The sequence below is a fragment of the Balaenoptera physalus genome (genome assembly GCF_965194825.1).
Source record: "Balaenoptera physalus genome assembly, chromosome: 1".
NCBI lineage: Eukaryota > Metazoa > Chordata > Mammalia > Artiodactyla > Balaenopteridae > Balaenoptera > Balaenoptera physalus.
This window is the reverse complement of record NC_138882.1, coordinates 40,926,281-40,941,761: the sequence shown is the minus strand read 5'-3', so window position 1 is coordinate 40,941,761 and position 15,481 is coordinate 40,926,281. Positions and strand designations below refer to the sequence as shown.

At 42.8% G+C, this 15,481-nt stretch overlaps 1 protein-coding gene across 1 annotated transcript; it reads left to right on the top strand.

Moving 5' to 3' along the window:
• The first annotated feature begins 690 nt into the window (after window positions 1-690).
• NEK2 (NIMA related kinase 2) lies at window positions 691-12,033 on the top strand. The gene is made up of 8 exons (XM_082471873.1): window positions 691-946; window positions 1,922-2,139; window positions 2,409-2,649; window positions 4,559-4,641; window positions 5,381-5,507; window positions 6,534-6,753; window positions 8,215-8,340; window positions 11,137-12,033. Exons 1-8 carry the CDS (start codon window positions 851-853, stop codon window positions 11,361-11,363), a joined length of 1,338 nt encoding a protein of 445 aa, XP_082327999.1. The 5' UTR covers window positions 691-850; the 3' UTR covers window positions 11,364-12,033.
• The last annotated feature ends 3,448 nt before the right edge of the window (window positions 12,034-15,481 follow it).

The following is a 15,481-nucleotide window of genomic DNA, read 5'->3' as shown; positions in this document are numbered from 1 at the left end:
TAGTCTCTCTATGAGGACTACATCCTAAAGTCATGTGTGAACTTTAAATCATTACTATGAGTATCCACTGTTTTTGCATTTATTCTTCTCTTCCTGGATGTTGGACCTAAGCAAATACTATAACCTTCCTGTGCTTCCATTTCCTCATCGGAAATAACGCCAATTCCTGCTTTATAAACGAGACAATACATGTAAAGTGCTTGTCCCGCAAGCACTTCACACAGTTCCGCAGCACTGTCAGCACTTATTCGCGCACCCTTCAGGGACAGACAGTCCTTTTCACCTCTGTACTCAGTTCTCACCCAGACTTTGGCGTGACCCTGCCCCGGGCTCAGGGTACAGGAACCTGAGAGAGGAGGGCGCGTTCAGAGAATGGGTTGTGTGAGAGGTCAGAGTGCAAAGGCGGCTGGTTGAGGCAGTGAGCAGAAAAGTCTGAAGAAGACTGAAGAGAGGTCTCTGGACTTCGGTTGCCTTGGCGACCTCAGCCAGAGGAATAGGGTGGCAGGGTGGCAGGGAACCACCTGACACTGCTGCTTTCGGTCTCCCGCCCTCCCGTTAGTTTTAGCTCCGCCCCTTTCTCCCGAGAGGTCGGAAGCAGACGCCGACACGGACGCCGACGCGGTCGCCTAGCTTCTTTTCCCAAGATGCCCAGGGTGTTGTGTTCTTCTTAGCCAATCAGAGAGGCGAAGCGGCCTTACCGCAGGCCAATAGACTGCGAGGCGGGGGCCCGCGACGGTTAAACGGGGCTGGAGACTGGGGCGGCCTGGCGCGGTGGCTTGAGGTCTCCGACTCGGTGGCTGCAGCTCCGCGACGGTGGTGCGACGTTCAGGTGTCCTGCGCGGGTCCGGCCATGCCGACTCGGGCGGAAGACTACGAGGTGCTGTACACCATTGGCACGGGCTCCTACGGCCGCTGCCAGAAAATCCGGAGGAAGAGCGACGGCAAGGTGAGCGCGGGCTCGGTGCCTGTCTCCGCCCCCGCCGCGGTTTTGCAAACTGCGGGGGGCGCGCCCTCTGCCGCCGAAGGGAAGCGAGGGGCCTGGGGCTGTGCGTCTGGAAGGCAGGTTGCTCAGAAGAGTCAGCCATCTCCCCCCAGGTCTGTGTCGGTCCTGGGTCTCTCAAGGGATGGGAAACTGTGTCCCTTTTTCCTTTTTTTTTTTTTTATTTTTCATTTGTGAATCTGTCCTTAATTTTTAAATAAAGTTAATAGAATGTGCCAAATAAAATATTGTCAAATACATAACACCGCTTTTGCTATTTACATGGGACTGCACATTTTTATATATTTATGTTATATATATATATATATTTTTTTTTCTATCTTTTTTCCTTTCTCTTCCATTTTCTTCCTTTTCCCCAATTTGACCTGCTAAGGGCCTTCAGTTGGTGACAGCTAGCTGACTCCTGAGCTATTTTTAGAGAAGAAGAGCCCTCTCAGTCATGACCATCAGCACCTCGAACTTTTATGTCTTGTAGTCAGAATTCGTTTAAAATACCCATTATTCAGATTGTTGGATTCAGATTTCCCAAGGTGTGTAGGTAGACTTTACACAAAGAAACAATGGAGAGGAAATTGGCTCTGACGGAAGGACCTTTACTAAGTTCTCTTACCTTGGAAATCTTGACTTGGAATGCTCGAGGACTTTGACCACCTCTGCCCCAGCTTTGACCAGCTTTGACTAAGCAACGGAGGTTAGGGGGTTGGGGGAGACCTAATGTACCTCATCTCCCTGTGTTGCATCATTTATTCCTGAAAAATTAGGGGAAGATTATGGAAGTAAACTCAGGGATCCTTAGGTTCATTGAACTATGTTAGATGATGTCACTGTATGATCTACTTACTAGAGAAGTAATTTTAAAAAGTTTTTAAAAAGGTTTTGAGTATAATGAGTTTATTTGTACCTTGGAAATTTTTATTTCAGATCTTAGTTTGGAAGGAACTGGACTATGGCTCCATGACAGAAGCTGAGAAATACATGCTTGTTTCTGAAGTGAATTTACTTCGTGAGCTGAAGCATCCAAACATCGTCCGATACTATGATAGAATTATTGACCGAACCAACACAACACTGTACATTGTAATGGAATATTGCGAAGGAGGGGACCTGGCTAGTGCAATTGCCAAGGGGACCAAGGAAAGGTAAAATCTCTTAAATGGGCCTAGTTTTGCTTCTGTTAAGCATCCTGTATTAGGATCAGGGACAGAGTACTTAGTAATGGGGAAGAGTCTTCTGGTGTTTGTTTGGTGGGTCCATGGTACTTTAGAAAATCCGTGGTACGTCAGCACCCATATTTCATATCAATTTATTTCCCTATGTGTACACTTTGAAAACTAGATAATTCACATCATCCCATCTTTGTAATGGTTTTATTCAGAAGTTATAGGCTATATAACTGCTTTGATTTCAGACAATACTTGGATGAAGAGTTTGTTCTTCGAGTGATGACTCAGTTGACTCTGGCCCTAAAGGAATGTCACAGACGAAGTGATGGTGGTCATACTGTGCTGCATCGGGATCTGAAACCAGCCAATGTTTTCCTGGATGGCAAGCAAAACGTTAAGCTTGGAGACTTTGGGTTAGCTAGGATATTAAACCACGATACGAGTTTTGCAAAAACATTTGTTGGCACACCTTATTATATGTCTCCTGTAAGTATTTCAGAATTTAGATGCTTTTTAAACATCTTAATGCTAAGCACTCAACTGCAGGGAAATTGAGCTTTTTGTTTGTTTAGTAATATCCAATAGGCAAGAATTAACAATACTGTTTTATTTTAAATTTATATTTTTCCAAATGGACCACCAGACCATTAAGTTCCTGTATTAGCAATATAAATCAAGCTTTCATTGAATGACTACCAAGTGCTAAGCTCTGGGATCACAAAGATGAGATAGGTTTTGTCTCTGCCCTCAAGAGCAGCCCTTCCCAAAGTGCCATAGGTCCTGGGCACCAGCTGGAACTCATCTGGGGTGATTGTTTAAGATGCAGAGTCCTGAGCCCCAAATCCAGTGAATTTGGATCTCTGGACAGGTCTTTGCACTCAACTTTTTTTTTCTTTGTTTGTCCTCCACCACTTTTTATTTTGGACTTTGTATTTTAACAGACCTCCTAGATGATTCTTGTGCATGGAGATTCAGGGCTCAGGAGACTCACTCACTTCTGACAACATATTTTTGCAGTGTTAACTTTCTGTACTTATTCTTTTTTTATTGCCTTTTCCTACAGTGGAGCCGCAGAGTCCACCCATTTACCTGTTTCCTCAGTTGCTGAATATTTGGTTTCCAAAATGTCTCACCATTCTAAGGAGCGCTGCTATGCATGTCTTTGTATGAATTATTCTTTTTTCCTTTTTGGTTATTTCCTTGGTGTTTAGCTCTCGAAATGGAATTTCTGGGTCGAAGGGTATGAACTGTTTATGGCTCTCTAGTGACTTTTGAAAAGCTTGAATCAGTAAGTGATAGCACCAATGTGTTGTATATGAAAGATGAGTGGATAAAGATGGAGAGAGATTTATTTTTTTAGCTGTTCACAAACATTTTTCAGGATTTTCTCAATCTTTTTTAGTTATGTTAACCAATCTGACTACAGTGTAAAACTTTGTAAATTAGTGATTTTGTTTTTGACTCAGATTAGACATGGCCAGAGCAGTGTCATTTTCTCACTGGATCAGATTCCAAATAGAGAGCCTTTGATATAAAGGAAAATTATCCAGAGGTGGTTCTTGGAAAATTTGAAACCTGCACAATTCTTTTGTTCCTGTTCCCTCCTGCCCTTGTAAATAGATACAGTTTAGCCTTCCCTATGGGATTGATTGTCAGGAAGTGGTACCAGACTCCCCTGTTGGACTTTAAATTACTAAGAAGACTCCTGAAGATTTCAGTACAGTACTTGCCTCTGTGCCTTCTGTTGAGAATAAGAGCCATGGTGGACTGTTGTTACTGTACGTGTGGAAGAAGGGCAAACAATTAAAACAGGAAGTGAGAATATTAGTTACTATTGTGGTATATACAGTGGACTAAGGGAAAAATATATAAATGAATGATTCAATTAACCATTTATGTCTATATTCATTTAAATGTGGGCTAGATGTTATTCTAGAATTTTCTCTGGTTCTTTTAAAATGGAGTTTCTAGATTATGAATTCTTTGAGGGTAGAGGGTAGAGATATCTCATGTTCACCTTTAACTTGCCAGTGCCTTGCCTGTAGTAACATAATAAATATTTGTGAATGAAAAATAAGTGAATGAATTATATATGACAAAGTGTATTAGGATAAGACCATTGCCTTTTTTCCATTATAAATTTGAATATAAAGTATAAAGTACCATCTTTTTGTTGTTATGATACAAGATCTAATGTAAGAGGAATCAGCCTTTTGTATTTGAAATTTTTGTTATAGATATAAAATATTTATAATATAAAATCTGTTCCTTTCTTTTCCTTGAGTGAATATTACCAAACTTTAAAGTTCCATTTTTGTCTCAGGACTAATTTTATAAGTTTTAAAACAAAATGAACTTTAAACCCCTGTTTTCTTACCTTTTTTTCCCCCTTAAGGAACAAATGAATCACATGTCCTACAATGAGAAGTCAGATATCTGGTCACTAGGTTGTTTGCTGTATGAATTGTGTGCATTAATGTAAGTATAATGAAGACAGATTTTTATTCTGAGGTTTACACTTAGATTTGTCACCTTTCACCGGGTTCAGCTTTTTGAGCATCCGTGCACATTCAAGTCTGAAAGAATCATACCATGGGTTAAAATTAAGGTAGATGGACAGGTTAAAAAAAATTATTTACAAATTAATAATATAATCCCTGAGGCTGGATCTAGACTTGTTCAAGCTTCTAACCTGGTTAGATGTTTCTCTGTTAGACTGAGCTTAGCTCAAGGGGAGAGCATATAGGTCAAGCCTGTGAAAGAAATGAAATAAAGATCTAGAGAAGCAGTCTAGGGTTTGGACAGGAAAGAGCTCTGATTCTTTCCCTTTTTTCTTTCTGTTTTTTCCCTTCTAAAGTATTCTGTAGAGCAGTGGTTCTCAACCAGCGAAGGGGAATTTTGCCCCCCAGTTTTGCCTCCCATGGGACATTTGACAATGTCTGGAGACATTTTAGTTGTCACAACTAGGGATAGCTACTGGCATCTAACGGACAGAGGTCAGTGATGCCGCAAAACATACTAAACAATGCACAGGACAGTCCCCATAACAGAATCATATGGCTCCAAATGTCAGTAGTGCCAAGGTTGGGAAACTTAGCTACAGAAGAAGATCCCAGAAGTAGAAACATAAATACAAACTGAACCTTAAACTCTACTTTTGGTTTGCTTCTTATTATATATTTTCATTTTTACATTTAAAAAAAATTTTTTTCCCCAGGCCTCCATTTACAGCTTTCAACCAGAAAGAACTAGCTGGGAAGATCAGAGAAGGCAAATTCAGGCGAATTCCATATCGTTACTCTGATGAATTAAATGACATAATTACAAGGATGTTAAATTTAAAGGTAAAGTTTATAAGATGATATATTGTATGTTTCCATCTCTCAGTTAAGTTTTGCAGTGTATGCTCTCGTGGAGCAATGAGTCTAAAGAAACATTAAATATATTTCTTTAGCTAAATCTACTGTTACCAAGAGTGAAAACATGTATCCTTGGCACATTGCTGGCCTGCCTTCTGTGCTTTCTTTATGTCTCCTCCCACTCTCTGCCATGCTAACAGATGGTTGGTAGCAAGGAAAGATTGCAAGAAGGATCCAAATCCTCAGTTCCCCTTGTCCTTGCCTACCTCAAAGTGGCAGGTGGTACAGGAAGGGGCCAGGAATAATAAGACCTTATTACTCTGCCTCTAGCTCTGAGAGATTAGAGATCATTAGAGATGGGAATGGTGCGGGAGGGCTGGCTAAAAAGGGTAGAGGGGAAATAAAGAGATTATGTAGAAAAAAATCTGGCAGTGGGATGGGGAGGGAGATGTCCTAGGGATCAGGCTGTGTAAGAACAGAGTTAAATGCTGTGGAAGTTCAAAGAGAAGGAAGGATGCAGGTGAAGTAACAGGATTGAAGGTCGGTGAGAGAACATCCTGCTTAATGTAGTTTAGAGATGCAAGGGCAGTACGTGCCCTGAAACAGACCGACCCTAGCAATGCTACACAGCACAGCACAGGGATTGAGCCTTCTTAGGTTAAAAGGGGAACACAGGTAAGTTAAAATCTGCATTATTTTGTGGACCCAGAACCTCATGAGTTAAAGCCACCAGTGAACTTATTTTTCAGGTGTTTAAGACCCATGTGTGTGTGTTGCGGGGGGAGAATGGGCAAAATGGGCAAAGGGGGTCAGTTGCATGGTGATGGATGGTAACTGAGCTTGTGGTGGTGATCACTCTATACAGATGTTGAACTATAATGCTATGCAACAGCAACAACAACAAAAAGACCCATTGCCTTGGAAATATATGCTGTTTTAAATGTAACTGCTCTTTCAGGATGAGTAGTCCATTATGAAGTGTGCCTGTAACACTGAATATTTTTTTCCCAGGATTACCATCGACCTTCTGTTGAAGAAATTCTTGAGAATCCTTTGATAGCAGACTTGGTTGCAGAAGAGCAAAGGAGAAATCCTGAGAGAAGAAGGCGGCGATTAGGAGAACCAGGAAAGTTGCAGGACTCCAGCCCTGTATTGAGTGAGCTGAAACTGAAGGAAATACAGTTACAGGAGCGGGAGCAAGCCCTCAGAGCAAGGGAAGAAAGCCTGGAGCGTAAGTCTGAGTGGGGGTGAAGCACAGAGAACTCCAGGAAGCTTATTCTAATGTATGTGAAAATCCATCTGAATAGAGGATCTCATGTCTATGTTCTATTAGAATGTTTTTATAAATACTTGCGAAACCAAGATATGCACATCAAGCTTGCTGCACCTTCGTGTTGAGCCTCTTTCTCTGAGATCAGCTGTGGTCGTCACATTGTTGGGCCCTAACTGTGACAGCCCAGCACAGTAGCCATCGCACTGTACTGTAGAGTCACTCTTTTCTTTATCCTTCTTAATATACGGGCCCTGAGGTTTCCCATTGTAGAGAAGGTCTCAGAATTTGCCAGCACGTCTCCCTTCTGATACGCTGCTCCAACACAGCCCGGGTCTGAAATCCTACAGTGTGTAAGAGTAGATGTATTTGGGCAGTTCCACAGAGGATGTGGGTACAAGATATTTAAATACTCTGATGGGTATTGACGGACTGGGTGCTAATGAGTTTTTGATGTTGCAACTCTGTCTACTCCACTAAAGTGAGAGCTGCTACCCAGGTTTTAGGATTCTGCAAGGCAGCAGAAGCAGTGCAGCTCTGCATTTTGACATCGAGGGATAAGAGACGGGCTGCGACTGTCTTCTTCCCCCCTCATGGCTCACCCGATCTCGCTTCTGCAGCTCTATGCCAATGCAGACTTCATAAGTGTTTTTCTATTTAAACGTACTTATAAAGCATCTAAATGTGTTTGTTAATGTTTTACTTCTTAATGATAATTGTCTAGTACTGTGAGATATGCTCTCTGTGGGAGGTACAGCCTGTGCTTACCTGAAAATCTTTGTCTCTTCTGTCAAAAGAATTCTTTAAAAAAAAAAACAAAACCCACAAAAAACAAACAACCAAAAACATTTCATTAAAACTTTCCCCAGTGTTTCGTAATTTCACATAGCAGCTGAAATCTGAACTCTCTGAATGCTGGGCCATGAATAAATAATAGACTTCGTTACTGATCTAAAGAAGTACCACCTAACTGAGCTGTGGATTTTTCCCTTCTGTTTGGGTGCTGTCATTCACCCAGAGGGAGAAGGGTTTGTACCGTGCAGCCGGGTAACGCCCGGAAAATGAACTGTTGCCCCTTCTCCGCGGAGAGCGGGGATGGCAGTAGCTCTTTGTTTTCCCCCGTGAGTTATTCCCACACATCACAACCAAAGGGTGAAGCTGACTTTGTCCTTGTGCTTAAGCCGGTCCTTAGGAGAAAACCTAAGACAACATACAACACACTAACCACACTGCATTATGAAACGGGAACAGTGCGGCTGGCTGGAGATACGGTAGGAAAACCCTTCACAAAACATGACTCATCGGAGGCCAGGCTGTTAGCCTCAGCGATGAGGAAAAGCGCTAAGATGACCAAATGTGAATTGTTTATACCCAGAGCCACTTGTTAATTTCTTTCTTTCTCGTTCCATTCCCTTCTCAAAGAGAAGGAACGTGAGCTTTGTGTTCGTGAGAGACTGGCAGAGAACAAGCTGGCCAGAGCAGAAAGTCTGTTGAAGAATTACAGCCTGCTGAAGGACCAGAAGTTCCTGTCTTTGGCGGGTGGTCCAGGTATGTGAACCAGCTCAGAGAACAGAAGTTGGTGCCACAAATGAGGAAATGGGCACCCGTGTTGCCCCGAAGGTGGCTTTGGCAGCCCTTTAAATTTCCGGAGTCTTGAATTTTATGATGGAGTTAATTGAATATATGCGTTTCAGTGGAGATAAGAATTCTGTTTTAGCAATGACTGACTTAACTGTGATCAGAGACATGAGGCAATGAGTCAGGATGATTTCATCTTCGGTTTTATTAGCTTTATCAGACTGTGTGTTCAGTATTTGATATTTATTTTTAAAAACTAGGTCATTTTAAAAAAATGCTGTGCCTTTCAGATTTTTCTCTGGGTATATTTTCAAAACTACATTTCTCTCCATTTTCAAGTGAAAATCCTAGCATTTTACTATTACCACACGACCAACTCATATTTGCCACATCGTTCATAGAAAGTATGGCTTAAAAGGTGTGATAAACCAACTGTAGAATAGGCCATCACTTTTGGATCTTTGCTAAGACCCGTTCCAATTGAAACGTGTATGTCAAAATGTGATTGCTTAATATCTATCTACATATGCTCTGTAATAAGTGATGGAAACAAATGAAACTAGTGATGGAAGTAAATATCTTTTTTCTCAATACTGCTATCTACCATTTCAGTATTCTTATAATATTTATTTCAGCTTTTCTTAGATTCCACACTGCCATCCATAAAGATAAACTAGACTTAAATCATGATTACTGTGATAGAGTGAGGAGGAATTTTTATCTGGGTAAGTGTCATGCATCAAGCCCGTTGCCGAGAATTATATTGAAGGCCCTGTTGGGGACAGCTCTCCCAGTTAAAGAGTTTATTTACATCTTGCCCTGAGAGTCTTTGAGCAAAGGGTGAGAAGAGCTGGTGAAGGATGATGTGTTTCACTTCGTAGGATACGTAGGTAGAAGAATCTACTGGCATGCGAATCACGGCAAAGACTTACTTAAAATGAGCTGTGGGAATGGTGTCCAGTGTGGGTAGGAGATATTTTAAAGTACTGAGCACGTTAGAGCCCTAAGAAAAACAGCAAAGCAGTGGAGAGGGGGTGCCCTTGTGAACTCAAGACAGCTGGAAATATCCTCTCCCCATCCTTGGGCTATAAAATTCAGACATGAGGAAAACAAATAAATTGAGATCACCACAGTAAGCATCAGCATCTTTTTAAAAGCTCTAGTTAGTCTATTTAATGAAACACTAATTCTTTTTTTAAACACTTTCTTATAAAACTGTCTTATTAGTAGGATTTACGGTTTACACTGTCTGTTTACAAACATATAGGTGTTTGTGGTAATAAATGTGGATCTATTTGAAACAATGGAGTTGAGGCCTAAAAGCAATCTCCTAAAATGCTTTGCAGAGAAGCAGTGTATGAAGTAGGAAGTTGGGACAGTCGGAGGGCAGCATTTCTCTGTGCAGCTGCTCCTCCCTCAGGGCGTCTCCGTTTCTTTGGACTGGAACATTCGGCTCTAGATAGTCATGTGACTTCTTACTTCCTCACTCTCATCAGGTCTCTGCTCAGAAGTCACCTTATTATGCGGCTTCATCACTGCAAACACCCATGGCACCTCTGTCTCCCTCTCTCCATGTTAATTTCCTTCACAGCACATACCATCCTCAAATATTCCTCATATGGGCTTGTTTATTTGTTTATGGTCTATCTCCTCCTACCACAATAGGGCCTTTGTTTGGTCCACAACGGCCCATACAATGAGCTCAGTAAATATTTGAACATATTTCCTTTAAATGAACACAAAGGAAAAACAAAAAGGTTCTAGAATTCAAACCTTCAAGTCCCCAACCCCCAAATAGTTGTCAGTTCCTAATAGTGTAGCCACTTTAAGTAAATTATCATTTTTTTCATGCTAAAAGTACAGTTCACTCAATTTACTTTTACCATGCTGAATCTTGCTTAGGTTCTTTTTGGAACAAGTTTCTGGTCAGTTAAGCCGCTTTAAAATGTGTTCTTAAGTATTTAGCCAAAACTGTAGGTGCTCACTATGAGAAAGAGCTTCTGCTTCCATACTTTTCTGGAAGTAATGTGTTCTAGGTAGAATGGCACTTGCTTTCAAGAATAGAGATAAATAACATTGATTTCCAGAAGTTTTATATTGTGGCCCATAATCTTCAGTGCATTTAACCTTAAGAAGAACGTTGATTGTCGCGAGAATAAAACATAGGTTCCTTGATTTTTGGCTATAGATTAAAAGGCTGATTGATTTCTGCCAACCTCATGCCCCTAACCTGTTAAAAAAAGAGAGAACAGGTCCAAAATGGAGTCACTGGTCACCAAACGTCACCAAATCAGGACTTAATACCTAACTTAATGGCAGTTTCAGCCTCTCTCAGGAATGGAATCTTAAACCAGTCAATCTGGAATTACCTGGTCAGCACTAGAGAGGTCATCTGCCTGATAGACCCCTGCTGTCCCCTGAAGGAAGGTGACCTTGCCACAGACAATCCCCTCTTTGCTGGTGTAACTTCCTTGTCCCGCCCCCTTCTACCTATAAAAGCCTTTCCTTTTGTACAGCTCCTTGGAACTCCTTTCTGTCTTCTGGATGGGATGCTGCCCAGTTTATGAGTCATTGAATAAAGCCAGTGAGATCTTTAATATTTGCTCAGTTGAATTTTGTTTAACACTCCTATCCCAGAGAGAATAAACAGGTACCCAGATTTCACATGCAAACTGACAATAAATATTTCAGTAAGTTTGATAAGTATGGAGGAGTTCATCTCCTGTTCATGAAACTCAAAAACCTTTTTCTTTTTTCTTTCTAAAGAACTTTTTGATCTTACATCCTCGATAATGAAGAAGAAAGTTCATTTCAGTGGGGAGAGTAAGGAGAATGTCATGAGGAGTGAGAATTCTGAGAATCAGCTCACCTCCAAATCCAAGTGCAAGGACCTGAAAAAAAGGCTTCATGCTGCTCAGCTTCGCGCTCAAGCCCTGTCAGACATTGAACAAACTTACCAACTGAAAAGCAGACAGATCCTGGGCATGCGCTAGCCTGACGCAGAGACACAGACCTGCGTACAGTATTTAATGTTGCCAGCCCTTTCGAGATGGGTATTCGACTGCTGTAGCCTGTATACTTGGTTCCGCAAGCCGTGCCTTTTCTATAGTAAGCAGGGTGGTTTGGTATTACTCTTGCTGTTCTTCAGCAAGAATTGTACCAATGTCCACCCCTTTCATTTTTCTTTCTTTTGTAAAGAATGCTTCATAGAAAGAATAACACTTTCTTGGCCGGTTGGGTTTTTAATCCTGTGTGTGATTACTACTGGAACATGAAATGTTATGTTCTATATGTTGGGGTGGGGAAATAATATTAGAAAAAGATATTTACCCAGGAGCAGCACTTACTGACAAGTTTTAAGGGACTGAAGTGGTGTGCTTACAATTGTCACGTCTAGAGTTAAAATTTAAGTCTGAGGTTTTAAATGTTCTTGAGCTTAGAGAAAACCTAATTGGATATAGATTGGTCACTAATACCTTGACATCTCTCTTATAAATATCCCCTTGCTCTGTAGTTTAAATCTGTCACCTTCTGTGAAACTCCATCACTATGATGTCTCTAACTCTTTTTTTTCCCTTTTTATTCTGTTTAACAGTATGTGAGCTGTCTGTCATTTGCCTACTCTTTTGTCACTAAATAAAAGAATGCTTTAGTTTTCCTGTATTCACTTCGCTTGTATTTGTTGATCTTAGTTGGAGGGAGTCTGTGTTTATGATATTTAGGCGTTGGAGGGTAGGGAAGAGAATGTGACGCTTGCAAGAGCCATACGGCACTTTACTACCCATCTCATTTGTCCATCTAAGCCAGTGGTTCTTATGGGGGCAGTTTTACCCCCCAGGGTATATTTGCAATGTCTGGAGATATTTTTAACTGTTACGATCGGAGGGAGGGTGCTACTGGCATCTAGTGGGCAGAGGCCAGGGATGCTGCTAAACAGCCTATAGTGCACAGGACGGCCCCACAGCTAAACGTCAGAGTACCACGCCTGAGAAACCTGATCTCCGCTGAAACCTGTTGGAATATACCCCACCCTTGAAGGAAACTTATTTTGGTTTTGATGGATTTTTTTTTACATGTCTGACTTTTAATATGAATTAGCAGTCCTTGCTGTGCCCATCACATTTTTTCATGTGATGTTTTCCTGGCAATGCTAATCCTTTTAGCTTAATGAAATAAGACCAAGTTATGAAGGGTTATAATGTCATAAATGGGAAGAAATAGCTCCTTTATTAGCTATTTTATTATAGGTTTATTACACAGTTGATAACGTAGTTCTATCAGAGATATAATATTATCGAAATACAATCAGAAACTGATTACCAGGCCTTTATGGTATACCCACAGATTAATCCTAACAGAACCACTTTGATGTAAATGTTGAGTATAACTTGCAGGGCCCAGTGCAAAATAAAAATGTGGTTCAAAAAGCAGGAAACAAGTACCATTAAAGGTACATATGGGACTTCCCTGGTGGTGCAGTGGTTAAGAATCCGCCTGCCAATGCACGGGACACGGATTTGAGCCCTGGTCCGGGAAGATCCCACGTGCCGTGGAGCAGCTAAGCCCGTGCGCCACAACTACTGAGTCTGCGCTCTAGAGCCCACGAGCCACAACTACTGAGCCCAAGTGTCACAACTACTGAAGCCCGTGCGCCTCAACTACTAAGTCTACGCTCTAGAGCCCACGAGCCACAACTACTGAGCCTGAGTGTCACAACTACTGAAGCCCACGCGCCTAGAGCCCATGCTCCGCAACAAGAGAAGCCACCGCCATGAGAAGCCCGCGCACCGCAGCGAAGAGTAGCCCCCACTCGCTGTAACTAGAGAAAGCCCGCGCACAGCAACGAAGACACGATGCAGCCAAAAATAAAGTTTATAAATAAATAGATAAAAATAAAGGTATATATAAAGCCTTGTCCTTTCTTCCAAGGTCTCTCTGCTTATTGTGGTGTTATTTGGTATTTAATTTTATAAGTAAACAGAAATTGAAATTTTAAATTATTAGCATGAACTTTACTATTCATCTTTTATGTAGTGTGATGCCAGTTTTAAATGCAAGTAGCAGCACATTTAGCTCATCTGTGGAATCACTGAAATTATGTAATTCATATTTTGCGACTCAAGCTGGCCAGAAGAGACACACACACGTGCCTGTGACAGGTGCCTGGGGACGTGTGACTCTGGCGCCTGCCCTACACACTGCCAGTTTGGAGAAGTCGAGCCCACAGCCTCCACTGCAGCAGATAGGACCCCCAAGGATCTTACACCTCCAAGCTGGGACTTTCTTTGTACCTTGATCGAGGTGCCTGGATCGCCCCTGCCAAGATAAGGCCTCTAGCTGGCTGCCCACCAGCCATGCTATGGGGCTGCCAGCCCAGGAGGGGGGAAAGGCATTGGGAGGCAGCTGCCGCCATCCCCTGTCCCAAGTTACTTCTGGCACCCTTCCCCTGCCCATGCTGACGCCCCTCTGGGAACAGAGTGTGGGAGGCTGGGTGGGGCCCGGTGCCCCAGGGGTGGGGGAACTGGCAGCGGGCAGGAGGCAGGACCATGTGAGCTGAGGCCCTGAGCCCATACCTGCGCACCTGCCCCATTGGACTTGACTTACAAAACGAATTCGGCAACACAGTATGAATTTCAAGACTGCAAGCACAGAGCATTAGACTCCAGGTGGACCCTTCTGAATGCCAGCTCCTTCTACATGTGAGACCTATGTGACTGCACTGGACCCGCACTCGTGAAACCAGCCCTTTCTTTAGGAAACTCCTTTCCTACCTTAGGAAATAAGGTTTCTTTCCGTTTTTAATCCTGTGGCATGCAGAGCTTCTCTAGTTTCCCCTGTCTAAGACTTTGCTTTCATTCCTTCCTTCAATCAACCAACCAATTACTGAGCACCTACTACAGCGAGGCACTGTTTAAGGTGCTGAAGCTACAGCAAGGAAGAAAGACTAAAATCCCTGCCCTCAGGGAAGTGCCGTTCAAATGGGGCAAGATAGTAAACAAAGAAGAAACAAGTAGGGGGAGTCGGTGCTGAGTGCCACGGAGAGGAATGAAGCAGGAAAGGGGCGGAGGGATTCGGGGGATGCAATTTTAGAAGAGGTGGTCATTAGTGTTGAAGTGGGGTGGAGGAGAAAAGGAAAAGGGAGGTTTGAGTGGGGCATGTGGTCGGGGAAGAGATACCAGTAGGGGAGGGGAAAGTCGAACATGACTGGGAGCTGTGATAGGGCAGGACTTGAAAGCGGGCAGAAGCTTGGAAACTGAGGAGAGATGTTTTTATTTGCTTATGCATCTCCACCCCTAAAGCTCGGAACATCTGAGGGTATTTGGGTAATGATGGCCGTAATCTAAGAAGAGGATTTCTTTGACGGGGGAGACGGGAGAGTCCTCCCAAATGATGTTTCTTCAGCATCACTTTCTAAGATATTTCTAAGGTGCGTTGCATGACATCAACACCATACTTACCATTACAGTCTTTTATTGTTTAAACAATAATGAGTTTCACCAAGCACAGCCTGCTCGTAGGCATTTGAAAAAGGGTCATTGGATTTGAGAAAGATTAACCAGATGCTCTGAGAGACAGCAGCCACAAGGTGGCACCATGGGTCTGTTAGACCGGAAAGCCCACCTTGTCCGCACAGCCCGTGCAATTGGTTTGCTACTGAGAGATTGCACGTGGGCCTTGATTAAATGCCTTATTCTCATTATTTCATTCAGTCCTCACAACACCCCCTGAGAAGTTGACATCATCAGTGTCACATTCTACACGGGGGAACTGAGGCTCAGAGATCACAGCTGGGAAGAAGCACGGTTGGCTTCTGAAATATTTCTGACTCCAAAGCTCAGGCTCTTGACTATAACCCTCTACTGCCTGCCTCCGCAAGACAGCAAAAGTTTACCTTTGTCCCCAAACCATCTAGATTCCCCTAATGATGAGTTAAGGGTGATTAGCCTTACCCAAGACACTTGAATGATGCTGAGCCGGCATGGTTAGGGTCCAGGGGCCTTTCAGACCTGCTTGCTTGGGGAGACAGGTTACTGTTCGGGGAGGGGGTGCCCAAGAGGTGGTTCTCCAGTGACCCTCACAGGACCCCAGGCCTTCCCCTCTTTCCTCAGCA

Coding starts and splice junctions, on each gene's coding strand:
- NEK2 (XM_082471873.1), top strand. CDS start 851: ATGCCGACTCGGGCGGAAGACTACGAGGTGCTGTACACCATTGGCACG. Junction 947..1,921: donor GGAGGAAGAGCGACGGCAAG/GTGAGCGCGGGC, acceptor TTTTTATTTCAG/ATCTTAGTTTGGAAGGAACT. Junction 4,642..5,380: donor TATGAATTGTGTGCATTAAT/GTAAGTATAATG, acceptor TTTTTTCCCCAG/GCCTCCATTTACAGCTTTCA.